The following is a 17,077-nucleotide window of genomic DNA, read 5'->3' on the forward strand; positions in this document are numbered from 1 at the left end:
AGCTACTTAGTGAGGCCCTCTGCAACTCAGCTGCAAACCCTGTTTCCAAAAAAATTTTTTTTAAAAAAGGAGCCGGGCATGGTGACGCACACTTGTAATCCCAGCATTTGGGAGGCTGAGACCGGAGGATGGTGGTTCGAGGACAGCCTCAGCTACTTAGTGAGGCCCCCTACAACTCAATGAGACCCTGTTTCAAAATAAAGAATAAAAACTAGGGCTGCAGGAAGCTGGGCATGGTGGCACACACTTGTAATCCTCATGCTTGGGAGGCTGAGACAGGAGGATTGCACAAGTTCGAAGCCAGCCTCAGCAGCTTAGTGAGACCCTGTTTCCAAATAAAATGTAAAATAGGTCTGGAAGTATAGCCCAGAGGTAGAAAGTCTCTGGGTTCCACCCCCAATACCACACACACACACACAAAAAGTAGGGCTGGGGGTTTAGCTCAGAGATAGAATGTCCCTGAGTTTCATCCCTAGTACTGCAAAAATAAATAAATAAATAAGTAAATAATAAAATAAAATAGGCATAGGGGTATAGCTTGGAGGTAGAATGCTCCTGGATTCAACCCCCAGTATCACACACACACACACACACACACACACACACACACACAAATCCAACAAATGGGTGGTTTTTTTCTTCTCTTATATCCATCTTGTGATGTGGACATGAAAAGACAATAACTTAATAAAAATATTAAATTTTTAAGTCAAGCGTGGTGGCACATGCTTGTAATCCCAGTATTTGAGAGGCTGAGACAGGAGGATCACAAATTCACGGCCAGCTTCGGCTACTTAATGAGGTCCTTCACAACTTAGTGAGACTCCGTTTCAAAATAAAGAATAAAAAAAAAAAAATAGGACTAGAGTGTAGCTAGAAGGTAGAATGCCCCTGGGTTCAATCCTCAGTCCTGCCAAAAAAATAAATTAAATTTTTGAGAATCATCTCATATTATGATTTATAATAAGAAATATACATTTGGCCCTATAGCACACAGCCCCTAAAGTCCTTGGAATCTTCCAAGTGATGTGTCGTTTTGTTTTTTTTAAGTACTGGTGCTCTACCACTGAGGTAGGTACATGAGATGGGATCTCACACATGGCTGACCTAAAACTTGCAATCCTCCTGCCTCAGCCCCCGAGTTGTTGAGATTACAGGTGTGCACCACTGTGAGGTGTCTTTTGTATGCTAGTGAGATGACTTTCTGAGGGCTCCTGGATAGTGTCAGGGGAACCCATACTGTGATTAGAGGGTTGGAACTTCAAGCCCCAGGCCCTGGCCTCCAGGTGGAGAGAAGCTGGAGGTTGAGCTCATCTCCAATGGCTAATGAGAGAATCAGGCATACCTGTGTGTAAAAATCTCCATAAAACCCAAAAGGATGCTGGGCGTGGTGGCGCACGCTTGTAATCCCAGCATTCGGGAGGTTGAGACAGGAGGATCGCGGTTCACGGACAGCCTCAGCTACTTAGTGAGGCTCTTTGCAACTCAGTGAGACCCTGTTTCAAAATAAAGAATAAAAAATAAGGCTGGAGGTGTACCTCGGAGGTAGAATGCCCCTGGATTCCATTCCCAGTACCGCAAAACAAACAAAAACCAAAAGGGAAGCGTGCAGAGAGCTTTTGGGCTGGTGAACATGCTTGTGCTGGGGTGGTGTGCCCAGCTCACAGGACCAGAAGCTGTTGTGCTTGGGACCCTTAGGAAACTTACCCTACGTTCACCTAGACTCTTGAAAATATCCTTTATGACAAATTGGCAATAATAAATGTTTCCCTGAGTTGTCAGAGCTACTCTATAAGGTCACTGGAACCCATGATTTATAGCAGGTTGGAAAGAAGAATAAGTAAAAACACCGTGTGCCTGGGCCTGGCGTCTGAAGCGGGGCCGGCTTGTGGAGCTGAGCCTTAACCTGTGGGACCTGGCTCAAACCCAGGTAGACGGTGTCAGGATCGAGCTAAATTAGCTGGGCGTGGTGGCCCACACATGTTAATCCAAGTTGAGACAGGAGGATCACAGGTTCACAGCCAGCCTCGGCTACTTAATGAGGCCCCCTGTGACTTAGTGAGACCCTGTTTCAAAATAAAGAATAAAAAATAGGGTAGAGGTTGTAGCTTGGAGGTAGAATGTTCCCGGGTTCCATCCCAATACCACACACACACACACACACACCAGTCTCAGCAGTTTAGTGAGGCTGTCAGCAACTTAGTGAGACCCTGATTTAAAATAAAAATAAAAATAGGGCTGGGGGTTTATCTCAGAGGTAGAATATGCCTGGGTTTAGTCCCTAGTACTATATAAAAAAAGAAAAGATTGAGATAAATTGTAGGGCACCCAGTCACGCAGTCAGTGTCATTGAAGAACTGCCTAGTATGGGGGGTATAGTAACATATTTGGGTTTTTCTGTCCCAGGCAGGTGGCAAGTGTAGAAGACGTTAAAGGCAGAGAGAAAGAGATTTGGCATATTATAGCAATGTTCCAGTGGTACTACATTCATTAGGAGAGAAAATCATCATTCAGAAAATAAGGACAGCCGGGCGTGGTGGCGCACGCTTGTAATCCCAGCATTCGGGAGACTGAGACAGGAGGATCGCGGTTCATGGACAGCCTCAGCTCAGCTACTTTTCGAGGCCCTTTGCAACTCAGTGAGACCCTGTTTCAAAATAAAGAATAAAAAATAGGGCAGGGGGTATAGCTTGGAGGTCGAATGCCCCTGGGTTCCATCCCCAGACCCGCAATAAATAAATAAATAAATAAATAAATAAATAAAGAAGGACAGAGAGGATGTGGACAGATATGAGAGCCCAGGGAACACGGCAGTGTGTGTGTGTGTGTGTGTGTGTGTGTGTGTGTGTGTGTGATCCTAGGGACAGCTCTTTCCTGGAAGATCTCTCTCTCTCAGCGGGTCCCTTGCCCGGCCCCCTTGACCAGCTGGTGGATATTTCCTATGACATCATTTCCCCCATTGCCCTCACAGGACGCGGAGCTCCCTGGCCCTCCACCTCCCCTGCTCTTCTGCGTACTTCTTATATCCAGACACGAGCTCCAGGTAGTTGGTGGGAGTGACGTAGTTGTGTCTCCGCAGCTCCAGCAGCATCTTCTGGGAGAACTGAGCCACGGACCAGTGCATGGTGACAAAGATCTGGGCCACCTTCCTGTGGATCTGGGCCAGTGGGATGGGATGGAAGGAAAAGGAGATGGAGCGGCGAATGGGAGGAGGCCAGGGGTGCCATGAGAGGTGGGGCGCAGAGGCTCACATTCTCCTGCGTCCCCAGGTCCACTCCTGCGATGTACTTCTCAGCCACCTCCAGCAGGGCCTCGCGGGGCCACTCGGAGAACCAGTTGATGGTTGTGCAGTTCACCAAGGCCGGGTACTGGCGGATCCAGTTCCTGGGGATGGGTTTTATTTAATTTATTTAATTATTTATTTACGGTACTGGGGATGGAACCCAGGGGCATTCTACCACTGAACTACATCCTCAGCCCCATTTTTTATTTTTTATTTTGAAACAGGGCCTCTTTGAGTTGCGGAGGGCCTCACTCAGTCGCTGAGGCTGGCCGAGAACCACGATCCTCCTGTCTCAGCCTCTCAAATGCTGGAATTACAAGCGTGCGCCACCACTCCCGGCATTAGATGGGTTTTGAGAACCAGTGAGGTCCCCGTACCATGCGGCCTCCAGCTCCTGGCTGCACTGCACACCCACCTGCTTTCCAGGGACCTTAATGCCCCATCCTCTTGATTTGTGTCTTTTTGGAGAAATTAGGCCCCCTCAGAAATAGTTCAACGTAGCCCTTAGAAACAGGTTCTGGTCAGAAAGGCCTGGATACTTGCCCAAGTCCAGGCTCTCTAGAGGTAGACCTAGGGCAAGTATCTTAACCTCTTTGAACGCCAGTTTCCTCATCTCTAGAAGAGGAAGAACAATGCACGTGGCTCTCGGGGGATTCAGTGAAGTGCTGACCTGTGTGAATGCTGTGGCACTGCACCTGGCACCTGGTGACTATACCATAAGCCATAAGGTCAAAACTGCAAGCAAAGTCATCGTAGCAGCACACGCCTGCAATGCCAGTACTAGGGAGGTTGAGATAGAAGATCACAGGTTTGAGGCCAGCCTCAGGAACTTTGTGAGGCCCCGTTTCAAATTTTAAGATAAAATGGGGGAAAGCCAATCATGGTGGCGCACGCTTGTAATCCCAGCATTCGGGAGGCTGAGACTGGAGGATCGTGGCTCGCGGCCAGCCTCAGCGACTGAGTGAGGCCCTCTGCAACTCAGTGAGACCCTGTTTCAAAATAAAGAATAAAAAATAGGGCAGGGGATGTAGCACAGAGGTAGAATGCCCCTGGGTTCCATCCCCAGGCCCGCAAAAAACAAACAACAACAACAACAACAAAAAAGGGAGAAGGTATAGCTCAGATGTAAAATGCCCTAAGGTCCACTCGCTAGTACCACACAAGAAAAGATCACCCTCATGGCCTTTCTATACACACGCTCTGCCTTCCTCGTACTTTCTGATACCTTAGAAATCTAGACATACCAAGAATGGGTAAAGAAAACATGGTTTATATGTCCTATGTGGTACTATTCAGTCTTAAAAAAAAAAAAAGAAAAGCTTGTGGCATGCTACACTGGATGACCACTGAGGACTCTGATGAATACAGCAAGCCGGTCACAGACAGACAGTGCAACGATTCCACTTCTATGAATCTAAGTGGAAATCTAAAGGAGTCACACTCCTAGAGAAGAGAGGACGGTGGTTTCTAGGGCTGGAGGGAAGGGGAGGGGGAGTTATTATTTAATGGGTACAGAGCCTCAGTTTGGGGAAATGAAAAGGTTCTAGAGATCTATTGTACAACAGTATGGATATACTTAACACTATTGAAGCCTATGTCCCAAAATGGTTCAAATGATACATTTTGTTGTATAGGGTTGTTTGTTTTTGTGGTTCTGGGGATTGAACCCAGAGGGGTTCTACCAACCCCTCCCAAGTACTACCCGGCCAGGCTGTGTGTGTGTGTGTGTGTGTGTGTGTGTGTGTGTGTGTGTGTTTGGTGGTACTGGGGGTGGAACCCAGGAGTTTTCCTACCTCTGGGCTATACTCCCAGACCTATTTTATTTTTCATTTATTTATTTTGGTGGTACTGGGGGTAGAACCCAGAGACTTTCTACCTCTAGGCTATACTCCCAGACTTTTTTTTATATTTTATTTGGAAACAAGGTCTCACTAAGTTGCTGAGAGCCTAAGTAGCTGAGGCTCACTTCGAACCCGTGCGATCCTCCTGTCTCAGCCTCCCAAGCGCGGGGATTACAGGCGTGCGCCACCACGCCCGGCTATTATGTGTGGGGTTTTTAAACCACAACTGAACATTAGAAACAAACAAACAAAAAAAAAAAAAAAAAGAAAAATCACCAACAAAAAGGAAAAAAAAATCAAGTCACACCAAAAGCGACGGAAGATTTCCGTTTTAGCCGCGGGGATTTCCTGAAGGAGGCGCGGTGTCTAGGAAGGAGATGGGGCGCAGGGTGGGGAGCCTGCTGCTGCTCATGACACTAACTTCTAGAAGGCAGAGGAAGGAGAAAGCACACGAGGGGTATCGGGCCGCGGGGAGAAGCCGGCTCTGAGGGCAGTCACCTGAAGGGGTCGCCCACAGGGCTGAGGCACAGCACAATGTGCAGGTTGTTTCGCACGCGCTCGATAAAGTAGGTGAAGAGGCTGTCCGATGATTCAGACACCTGCTCTGCCCGGGCCTGGTCCAAGATTTGTGTCTGGATCTGGACAGAAGCCACACAGGCGCAGGGGCTGGAATCCCTCGGGCAGCGTCAGTGCCAGCGGGTTAGGCTGTGCTGACCCGGGGAGGGGCTTAAGGCCACCCCCACCCAGTAGGGTCCCTGGACAGCCCTTCAACCTCATGCGGGCGCTACTGAGAGTATCCTAGGATATCTGTTCCTCAGGGATTAAGGCAGGAAGGCCAGAGAACCGACCCATCGTGAGCAGGTGTGGGAGGAACCAAACCTCCTCGAATTCATCCGTCTTGTAGAGATTGGGGACCTCGCCTGAGCTGAGGATGTTGTTAATGTCCTCTAGGAAGGACTCGTCGGCAATTTGGGTGTCCACAAAAAGGAAGGTCGTGGTCTTGAGCTCTACCCCAGCCTGACGATACAGACACTTGATATCTAGCCAGGTGAGGGAAAGAGAGGAACAGATTTGCTTCAGACCCTCCATCCTGCCCTCATCCATCTTCTGGGATTCAGGAAGCCTTCCCACCCACAGCGCACACAACACTGTCCGGTACCCAATGACCCAGCACATCTCACTGTCTGGCAGCCCCTTCCCCCTATTCTTTTCTTTTTCTTTTCTTTTAGTACTGAGGATTGAACCCAGGGGAATTCTACCTCCATGTTTTTTTGTTTTTGTTTTATTTTGTTTTGAAACTGGGTCTTACTATGTTGCTGAAGCTGGCCTTGAACCTGTGACCCTCCTGTCTCAGCCTCCCAGGTATTACAGGTGTGGGCCACCACACCCGGCCCTTCCCCCTCTTGTCATGGCAGGAACTTGGGCATCTCATCCTTTACTCCAGGCCCCAACCCTTGTCTGTTCCAGAAACCCAGCCATACCATCACGGAACTCTTGTTTCCGATAATGCTTGGTGACCTCGATCTGGAAGGTGTTGTACTCGCAGATGAAGGAGGCCAAGCGGGCCAGGCTCTGGCGGCCACTGCCCCCGATGCCCACCAGGAGCATGTTGCCCCGAGGCTGTCCGATCACCCGCACGATCCGTGTGACTGGGGCAGGGGCAAGGCAGTGAGCTGACCGCTAAACCCAGAGGGCATCGGGGCCCAGGCTAGGGATCAAAACCCCGAAACGGAAGTAGAGGAGACAAGAGATGCGGAGGAGGCGGGTGTCTAAGGCCCCGGGGGCAGTCTGCCTTTTAGGCTTCACCTCGTCCATTGGGCACCCATTGCCACAAGGGCATCTGGGGCCAGAAAGCAAGGGGACTTTGGGGCTTGGTTGAGCAGAGACCCGGGAAGAGGCCTCCCGTCTAGGTGGGGTGGGGAAGGGGCTGGGAGAAGCCAGCGCTCACTGTGCTCGATGGCCTCCCTGAACAGCACCAGCTGCATGGGCACGACGGAGGGGGACAGATTGTACTCAGTCAGGGCTGTCTCCATGGCCGTCTTCAGAACCGTCAGGTCTGTCAGGTCTTCGTAGACCTTGGGCTCCTTCAGGAAGTCCCCTGGGCCGGTGGGAGAGTGCGTCAGAGTCCTCAGTACCTGGTCATCCCTAGAGCTCCGCGCCCCGACCCACCTTCTAACCCCCTCCTCCTCAGAGCTGCAAGCCCCGGGAGTCCCAGTTCCCAGCTCACCGAAGATGGGAGGACGTTTGTTGGGACAGAGATTATGGAAGGTGAGGTCAAAGAAGGTGCCAAGCTTGTCACTTATGATGCCCAGGAAGGCTTCCATGTCCGTGGCATCAACCAGTCGGTCAGAGAAGACTCTGTTGGGAGGCAGCCGCCACGAGATGTGAGTCTCAGGAGGGAGCGGCCCTGGGGACTGCAGGACTGGGCCCCGGGTGAAGGTGGGGCTGGGGAGCAAGGTTGCGGGCACTTGGGCCTGGCCAGGCCTCACAGGTCACCTGAAACATTCATGGATCCAGAGTCGCGTGATGCTGGCCTTGGTGTCGTGGAAGTCCTTGTTGGCTCTAAGCATGCCCTGGAACACCTGTGGAAGGGAAGAGACTCTTGGGTCGGGGGGAGGAGAGACACTCCCTGCAGGAATTCTGGAGGTAAGGGCAGAAAACATGGCGTTTTAGGACAGAAGTGGCTTTGGGTGTGCAGTCTGATAGGGTGTTCTAAGGCTCACGTACAGAAGAGAATGCCTTCAAGGGACAGAAGGGACAAGGTCGGCTCCAAGTTCACCTTAGAGATGTCTCGAAGGTTGAAGAGGTAATGGATCTTGGCGGGCGTGGGCAGGAAGCGTTGTACCACGGTACTGTACACGTCCAGCGTGGCCTCGGTCACCACGTTTCCAATGGGCTTCACCTCCTCATCAAAGTCCTGAAGCTTCTGGTTGATCATGGTGCCAAATATGCGGATGATCTGGGACTCCTAGAAAGAGGAAAGAGGCCTTGGACTCACTTTCCAAGGCCCTTGGCCTGATAGCAAGGGCAGGGACCAGAGCAAGGGGGATGAGAGCTTGTTTCACCAGGAGAGTTTAAGGGAACATGGAAAAAGGAAGAGAAAAGCCAGGCGTGGTGGCGCACGCTTGTAATCCCTGCGCTTGGGAGGCTGAGACAGGAGGAGCGCACAGGTTCAAAGCCAGCCTCAGCTACTTAGTGAGGCTCTTGGCAATTTAGGAGACCCTGTTTCCAAATAAAATAGAAAAAGGTCTGGGAGTATAGCCTGGAGGTAGAAAGCCTCTAAGTTCCACCCCCAATACTACCACCAAAAAAATAAAAAATAAAATAAAATAGGGTTTCACTAAGGCCGCGCGTGGTGGCGCACGCTTGTAATCCCTGCGCTTGGGAGGCTGAGACAGGAGGATCGCACAGGTTCAAAGTCAGCCTCAGCTACTTAGTGAGGCTCTCAGCAACTTAGAGAGACCCTGTTTCCAAATAAAGTATAAAATAGGTCTAGGAGTGTAGCCCTAGAAGGCCCCTGGTTCTACCCCTAGTACCACACACACACACACAAAAAAAAAAAAAAAAAAAAAGGAAGAGGAGGAGGAGGAAGAGAAAGAAGCAGAAGGAAAAGAAGATGATAAGGTAGAACTCAGAAGTCAAGAGAAATAAATTGCCACCATGTCCAGCTATTAATACAATATTTAAAATGAAAATGTAAGGCTGGGTGTGGTGGCACACCCGTACTTGGGAGGCTGAGACAGGAGAATCGCAGGTTCACAGCCAGCCTCAGCTACTTGGTGAGGCCCTCTGCAACTTGGTGAGACCCTGTTTCAAAATAAAGAATACAAAATAAGACTGGGGGTGTAGCTTGGAGGTAGAATGCCCTTGGGTTCAATCTCTAGTAATGCAAAAAAAAGGTATTAAATGTTATTTCTCCTGAGGTGTGTGCGCCCCATAAATTGTGCACACCGAGGTGAGAGCTCAGCTGCTTCACACCTTGCTGGAATCCTGGAACTACCTCCGGGTCTACCCTCCTGAGTCTATTTGGGCCCCGGGGCTTTCTGGGCTTTCTCTGCACATTGAGATCACAAGGCTCCACATTCCAGAGCCTGCAGGCCATGCGGCAACCTGCAGCTGTCCTGGTTCTGGAGCCCTATCCAGGGGCTCTACGGATGGCCCCACCTCCTGAGCGCAACTGTACCCGGGTCCTCGGCCCGCTCCCCGTCAGCCCCCTCATTGTCCGGGACAGGAGTGGTTTCGTCCCCTCCCAGAGGCCCCCACTGTGGCCTCACGGTGGGAAAGGTCATGTTGATGATGTTGAAGCGACTCTGGAGCCTTGGAGAGATGATGGTCCGTCCACCGCCAGGAGGGCCCATGGCAGCCATCAGGAACATGTCCTAGAGAACGAGGACAAGACAGGGAGAGAGACAGCAGGGGAGAGGGGATGAGATAAGGCACAGGAATGGGGAGGATGCTTCAAAACACCTAGGACAGAGGATGGTCAAGGTTCCCAACACACAAGTGTTTGTGATGATGGGCAGATACCCGGAGCAACTCATCTGAATGTTACACGATATATGCGTGTAGATCCTATAAGTATGCGTGATTGCTATGTGTTAACTTAAATTTTATTTTATTTTTTGCGGTACTGGGGATGGAACCCAGGGGCATTCTATCTCCAATCTACACACCCAGCCCTATTTTTTATTCTTGATCTTGAAACAGGGTCTCACTGAGTTGCAAAGGGCCTCACTAAGTAACTGAGGCTGCCCACGAACCATGATCTTCCTGTCTCAGCCTCCCAAATGCAGGGATGACAAGTGTGTGTGACCACGCCCTGCTAAATTTTATTTACTTACTTGGTACTGAGTATTGAATCCAGGGTCATTTGACCTTGGAGGTATACCTACAGCACCCCTTATTTATTTATTTATTTATTTATTTATTATTTTTTGGTGGTACTGGGGATGAAACCCAGGGGCCTTCTACCTCCAGGCTACACTCCCAGACCTATTTTATATTTTATTTGGAAACAGGTCTCTTAAGCCAGCTGAGAGTAGCTTCAAACCTGCGTGATCTTCCTGTCTCAGCTTCCCAAGCGCGGGGATTACAAGCGTGCGCCACCACGCCTGACTATTTATTTATTTATTTATTTATTTATTTATTTATTTTGCGGGTCTGGGGATAGAACCCCAGGGCATTCAGCCTCTGAGCTACACCCCCTGCCCTATTTTTTATTCTTTATTTGGAAACAGGGTCTCACTGAGTTGCAGAAGGCCTCACTAAGTAGCTGAGGCTGTCCGCGAACCGCGATCCTCCTGTCTCAGCCTCCCAAATGCTGGGATTACAAGCATGCGCCACCATGGCCAGCTTTTTTTATTTTTTATTTTGAAACAAAGTCTCACAGGGGAACTGTGCGCTAGCCTAGAACCTGTGGTGTATGCCACCATGTGGGGCTGAATAACAAAAATAAATAGGGAGATGCCGGGCGTGGTGGCACATGCCTGTAATCCCCGCGCTTGGGAGGCTGAGACAGGAGGATTGCGCAGGTTCGAAGCCAGCCTCAGCTACTCAGTGAGGCTCTCGGCAACTTAGTGAGACCCTGTTTCCAAATAAAATATAAAATGGGTCTGGGAGTATAGCCTGGAGGTAAAAAGCCTCTGGGTTCCACCCCCAGTACCACCAAAAATAAATAAATTAATAAATAATAAATAAATAAAAATAAATAGGGAGGAGGCAAAAGGACTGGGGAAGTCAGACAGAAAATGGAGGCACAAATGCCAAGAGGAGCAGGGATGGAGTGAGAATGGAGAAACATAAAGTGAAGTGCACAGAGAGATGACGAGTAGGAAACCAGGCGCGGCGGCACACCTGTATTCCCAGTACTTGGGAGGCTGAGACAGGAGGATCTCAGGTTTGAGCACAGCCTCAGCACCTTAGCAAGATGTTCGGAAACTCAGAAGACTGATTCAAAAAAAATTTTTGTAAGTGCTGCGGTAGCTCGGATGTTGAACGTGCCTGGGTTCAATCCTCATTACAAAATGAAAAATAATAAGATCAAGAGAAGAAATGGGTTAGGGATTTTTAAAAAACGTATTAAAGTAATGTATTTGTCTTCATCTAATCATTATAATCCATGTTACTGAATTAGAAAATACAGTGAGCCGGGCGTGGTGGCGCAGGCTTGTAATCCCCGCACTTGGGAGGCAGAGACAGGAGGATCGCGCAGGTTCAAAGCCAGCCGCGCTGGTTTAAGAGACCCTGTTTCCAAAAATAAAAAAGTATAAAATAGGTCTGGGAGTGTAGCCCAGAGGCAGAAGGGCTTCCAGGAACCTCAGTACTACCAAAAAAAGAAAGAAAGAAAGAAAATACAGCGAAACACCATTTTCATTATATTATCTAGATCTTCTCTTTCTCATAAATTTATAGCCAGGCATAGTGGTACACACTTGTAATTCCAGTCCTTGGGAGGCTGAGACAGGAGGATCACAGGTTCAAGGACAGCCTCAGCAAGTAGTGAGACTATCAGACTAGTGAGAACTTATTTCAAAATAAAAATACAAGCCAGGTGTGGTGGCACACACTTGTAATCCCAGCATTCGGGAGGCTGAGACAGAAGGATCGCGGTTCAAGGATAGCCTCGGCTACTTAGTGAGGCCCTCTGCAATTTAGTGAGAGCCTGTTTCAAAATAAAGAAGAAAAAATAGAGCAGGGGGTATAGCTCAGAGGTCGAATGCCCCTGAGTTCCATCCCTAGACGCCCCAAAATAAATAAATAAAAATAAAAATAAATCTAGCTGGGGAGAGGTATAGCTCAGAGGTAGAATACCTCTGGGTTCGAACCCCAGTGCCCAAAAAAAGAAACATGAATTTATTATTAGTTTGGGTTTTTTGTTTTTTTGTTTTTTTTGCTCCTGTGCACCAGACAGATGAGCTAGATGGGCACCCCAGGAATCAAAACCAAATGACGGCTGCTTGTTCATCAGGAGACATGCCCCGAGTCCCAGGGGAGAAGAGCTGGGACTGCGGTGTGGGGAGGAGTGCAGGGTTGTGGTTTTAGAGCCTGGGGCCCAGCGGGGTGGGGACTGAGCCATCGCAGGAGGGAGCGGAGGCGCAGGGCAGAATCAGGCCGCTTACTCGAATGTACTTGATGGACTGCTTGACGCGATCGTACCAGAAGCCATAGTCAATCCAGAGGCGGATCAGCTCCAGGGGCGGCTGGGACCCGAATGTGTCCTTAGCTGGCATATTCAGTTCATCCATAAAGGTGATCATGCATTTGCCCCCAAAGGGCACATACACACCCTTGGTCCGCTTCTCCACCCTGCTCTCAATGATGCTCTGCACGTTGTTGGATGTGGTCTGATGGGAAAGGCATAGCATGAGCCGAGTGTGGCCGCGCACACCTGTAACCTCAGTGCTTGGGAGCCTGAGATGGCAGGGTCACAAGTTCTAAGCCAGCCTGGGAACTTAGCGAGGCCCTCTGCAACTTCGTAAGACCCTGTTTCAAATAAAAAATAAAATAGGGCTGGGAGGTCGGGCATGGTGGCGCACGCTTGTAATCCCCGCGCTTGGGAGGCGGAGACAGGAGGATGGCGCAGGTTCAAAGCCAGCCGTGCTGATGTAAGAGACCCTGTTTCCAAACAAAAATATAAAATATTTAAAAAATAGGGGTGAGGTATAGCTCAGAGGTAGAATGTCTCTGGGTTCCATCCCCAACATCACAAAAATAAGTAAATTAATTAACTAATTAATTAAAAACAACAAGGGTCGGGGATATAGCTTAGAGGCAGAATGCTTTCTGAGGTTTGATCCCCAGTACAAAGAAGAAGAAGAAGAAGAAGAAGAAGAAGAAGAAGAAGAAGAAGAAGAAGGAGGAGGAGGAGGAGGAGGAGGAGGAGGAGGAGGAGGAGGAGGAGGAGGAGGAGGAGGAGGAGGAAGAGGAGGAGGAAGAGGAGGAGGAGGAGGAAGAGGAGGAGGAGGAGAAGAAGAAGAAGAAGAAGAAGAAGAAGAAGAAGAAGAAGAAGAAGAAGCAGAAGCAGCAGCAGCAGCAGCAGCAGCAGCAGAAGAAGAAGAAGAAGAAGAAGAAGAAGAAGAAGAAGAAGAAGCAGCAGCAGCAGCAGCAGCAGCAGCAGCAGCAGCAGCACAGAATAGATGCTCAGTTCCTGGAGAAGAGGAGTGTAGCCCGGAGGTAGAAGACCCCTGGGTTCCAAATCCAGTACCACACACACACAAAAAAAGCCAGGCGTGGTGGTGTAGGCTTATAATTCCAGCACTTAGGAGACTGAGACAGGAGCATAACAGGTTCAAATTCAGCCTCAGCAACCACGTGAGGCCCTCAGCAATTTTGTGAGACCGGTTCAAAATAAAGAAACAACCTGGGCGTGGTGGCGTACACTTGTAATCCCAGCATTTGGGAGGCTGAGACAGGAGGATTGTGGCCTCAGCTACTTAGAGAGGCTCTCAGCAACTTAGTAAGGCCCTGTTTCAAAATAAAGAATAAAAATCTAGGTGTGGTGACACAAGTTTGTAATCCCAGCATTTGGGAGCCAGACACAGGAGGATCATGGTTCATGGGCAGCCTCAGCTACTTAGTGAGGCCCTCCTCAATTCAGTAAGACCTTATTTCAAAATGAAGAATAAAAGCCGGGCGTGGGGTGCACGCTTGTAATCCCTGCGCTTGGGAGGCGGAGACAGGAGGATCACGCAGGTTCGAAGCCAGCCGTGCTGGCATAAGAGACCCTGTTTCAAAAATATAAAATAGGTCTGGGAGTGTAGCCTGGAGGTAGAAGGGCTTCCAGGAACCCCAGTACCACCAAAAAAAAAAAAAAAAAAAAAAAAAAAAAAAAAAAAAAAGAATAAAAAATAGGGCTGGAGATGTAGCTCGGAGGTAGAATGCCCTTGGGTTTTATCTCCAGTACTACAATAAATAAATAAATAAATAAATAAATAAATAAATAAATAAATAACAAAAATAAAGAACAAAAAGAATAAAAAAATAGGAGTGAGGTATGCCGGGCGTGGTGGCGCACGCTTATAATCCCCGTGCTTGGGAGGCAGAGACAGGAGGATTGCACAGTTTCGAAGCCAGCCTCATTGGCTTAAGAGACCCTGTTTCCCAATTTAAAAAATATATAAAATAGGTCTAGGAGTGTAGCCTGGAGGTAGAAGGGTTCCATCCCCAGTACCACCAAAAGAAAGAAAGAAAGAAAGAAAGAAAGAGAGAGAGAGAGAGAGAGAAAGAAAGAAAGAAAGAAAGAAAGAAAGAAAGAAAGAAAGAAAGAAAGACAGGGGTGAGCTCAGAGGTAGAATGTCCCTGGATTCCATCCCAGTACTGCAAAAAAAGAAAATAAAAAAATAAAAATAAAAAATAGGGCTAGGGGTGTAATTCAGAGGCAGAATGCCTCTGGGTTCCATTCCCAATACCACGGAAATAAGTAAATTAATTAACCAATTAATTAAAAACAACAAGGGTTGAGGATATAGCTTAGAGGCAGAACGCCTTCTGAGGTTTGATCCCCAGTACAAAAAAAGAAGAAGAAGAAGGAGGAGGAGGAGGAGGAGGGGGAGGAGGAGGAGGAGGAGGAGGAGGAGGAGGAAAAAAAGCAGCAGCAGCACAGAATAGATGCTCAGTTCCTGGAGAGGAGAAGTGTGGGGCGGCACCCAGAGGAACGTCCAGCAGGCACTCGGGTCCCAGGAGAGCGGCAGGAGCCGGTGGCCTGGCCCTGGTCCCAACCCACCTGTGCAGACATGTTGACAACGAGCACCGACCACTGGCTGGAGGGCAGAGACTGCAGCACGCTCTGGGCTATGGAGGTCTTCCCGGTGCCCACGGGGCCCACCAGCAGAACGGGATTCTGGTTGGCCACCAGGGTGCTCACCAGGTAGTTGTATCGCACCGTGTCGACGGTGGGCACCATGATCTTATAGAAGGGGATGCTACGGGGCAAGGGAAGCCATGTCTCGGGGATCACCGCCCACGCCTTGCCGACTCCCATCCCGTGCCCCCCCCCCCGTATTCATTGTCCTCGGTGTCTAATCCCCAACCCTGGTTCCTGTGGGCCAGAGAGATGGAGATGGGGCCTTTGCCTTAAAGTCCCCACCCCGAGTCCTCTGGATCTGCTTCCTGTGCTCGGGGGGTCATCTCTGGGGTCCACCTTCTCCTTTCACAGCTCACTGCGGCTTCCGAGCCCCACCACCCTTGCCACATCTCCCACCCGCTGCAGCCCCCGCCCTATGCATGCCCAGCCCCTGCACTCACTTTGGAGCGTAGCGCCAGCTCTTAGGGAGCTTCTCCTCAAATGTTGCCCAACTTCGCATCTTGGGGTTCACAAAGTATTCATACACCGTGTCCTAAGGCGGGCGTGCACGTCAGGCATCCAAGGCCTTCCTCCAGCCCACCCGGCCCAGAGAAAGGCACAGGCCACTCAGTGAAGGAGAGCGGGGTCCCCAGGTGAAAGCCCAGGCGCAGTCTGAGGGAGAGGGGCATAAACTGGGGCAGCTGGCTTGGAGGCCCTGACCTTATTGGGAAAGGAGCCCTCGATTTCTCGGAGGTAGCTGTCAATCTTCTTGCGGCCGTCCTCATCCACAGAGGCACACACAGACCAGATCATGCTGAACACAAACATCATCTCCACCATCGTCACGTAGTTTTCGCTATCAGCTGGGTTCACCTGGGCGGAGAAGAGGAGAGGACATACCTCTGATGGACAAAGGGAGCTTGGCATGCTGGCGAACACCTGTAATCGCAGTACTTGGAAGGGGTTACTTATTTACTTATTTATTTTCAATGCTGGGGATTGAACTCAAGGGCATCCTATCTCCAAGCTACACTCCCAGCCCTATTTTTAAATTTTTATTTGGAAACAGGGTCTCACTAAGTTGGAGAGGACCTCACTGAGGAGCGGAGGCTGGCCACGAATCTGCAATCCTCCTGGATCCGCTTCCCAAGTACTGGGATTACAAGTGTGTACCACCACACCTGGCTAATACTTGGGATACTTTGGAGGTTGAGATAGAAGGATTGCAAGTTCAAGGCCAGTCTCAGCAACTTATAGAGAGCCTGCCTCAAAATAAAAAATAAAGCTAGGAGGTATATCTTAGAGGTAGAATGCTCTTGGGCTCAATCCCCAGTAGTTAAAAGATAAAGAGAAGCTGGGCGTGGTGGCGCACACTTGTAATCCACGTGCTTGGGAGGCAGAGACAGGAGGATCGCGCAGGTTCGAAGCCAGCCACTCGCGCTGGCTTAGGAGACCCTGTTTCCAAATAAAAATGTAAAAATAGGTCTGGGAGTGTAGCCCGGAGGTAGAAGGGGCTTCCAGGAACCCCAGTACCACAAAAAAAAAAAAAAAAAAAAAAAAAAAAGATAAAGAGAGAAGCCAGGCGTGGTGGCGCACGCTTGTAATCCCAGCATCCGGAAGGCTGAGACTGGAGGATCGTGGTTCGTGGACAGCTTCAGCTACTTAGTGAGGCCCTCTGCAACTCAGTGAGACCCTGTTTCAAAATAAAGAATAAAAACTAGGGGAGGGGGTGTAGCTCAGAGGTCAAATATCCCTGGGTTCTATCACCAGACCCGAAAAAAAAGATATAGATAGATAGATAGATAGATAGATAGATAGAGAGATAGAGAGAAGGAGGAAGGGAAGGAGGGAGGGAGAGAGAGAGGGAGAGGGAGAGGGAGAAGGAGAGGGAAAAGGAGAGGGATAGAGATAGAGATCTATTCTGGCAGATCATCACAAAGGTTTCCAGCCTTCTTCCTTTCCTGTTTCTACTAGGAAAACCACATGGTTGTCTTCCAGAGGTGCATTTCACAACCTACTGGAAGATTTTAGATAAACCTAAACTCTTTGTAGTTCAGCGGTTGCCCTGAGCTTCCTCTCTGCTGGGTCATAAGGAAGGGCTGTCATCCAACAATACCAGGCCTGCCCTGGAGAAGCGTCCAAGAGTGTTTAAGGAGACAGGTCCAGGGACAT

General features: G+C 49.5%; 1 protein-coding gene and 1 long non-coding RNA gene across 2 annotated transcripts in view; both read right to left on the bottom strand.

Moving 5' to 3' along the window:
* The window catches only part of LOC308275117, a 562,357-nt gene that overhangs the window by 190,333 nt on the left and 354,947 nt on the right, over nucleotides 1–17,077 (bottom strand). The gene's annotated exons all lie outside the window — the stretch shown is intronic.
* DNAH2 (dynein axonemal heavy chain 2) overlaps nucleotides 1–17,077 on the bottom strand; it is a gene marked incomplete at both ends in the record, with an annotated part of 149,928 nt that overhangs the window by 34,054 nt on the left and 98,797 nt on the right. Inside the window, 14 exons of the mRNA XM_080712978.1 lie at nucleotides 3,018–3,157; nucleotides 3,252–3,384; nucleotides 5,623–5,762; nucleotides 6,004–6,164; nucleotides 6,606–6,773; nucleotides 7,073–7,222; nucleotides 7,352–7,482; nucleotides 7,621–7,706; nucleotides 7,904–8,092; nucleotides 9,399–9,503; nucleotides 12,243–12,467; nucleotides 14,846–15,044; nucleotides 15,367–15,458; nucleotides 15,626–15,778. Coding sequence (XP_080569104.1) covers nucleotides 3,018–3,157; nucleotides 3,252–3,384; nucleotides 5,623–5,762; nucleotides 6,004–6,164; nucleotides 6,606–6,773; nucleotides 7,073–7,222; nucleotides 7,352–7,482; nucleotides 7,621–7,706; nucleotides 7,904–8,092; nucleotides 9,399–9,503; nucleotides 12,243–12,467; nucleotides 14,846–15,044; nucleotides 15,367–15,458; nucleotides 15,626–15,778 — 2,072 coding nt within the window. The remainder of the gene's footprint in view (nucleotides 1–3,017; nucleotides 3,158–3,251; nucleotides 3,385–5,622; nucleotides 5,763–6,003; nucleotides 6,165–6,605; nucleotides 6,774–7,072; nucleotides 7,223–7,351; nucleotides 7,483–7,620; nucleotides 7,707–7,903; nucleotides 8,093–9,398; nucleotides 9,504–12,242; nucleotides 12,468–14,845; nucleotides 15,045–15,366; nucleotides 15,459–15,625; nucleotides 15,779–17,077) is intronic.

This window comes from Muscardinus avellanarius, assembly GCF_963383645.1.
Source record: "Muscardinus avellanarius genome assembly, chromosome: 16".
NCBI lineage: Eukaryota > Metazoa > Chordata > Mammalia > Rodentia > Gliridae > Muscardinus > Muscardinus avellanarius.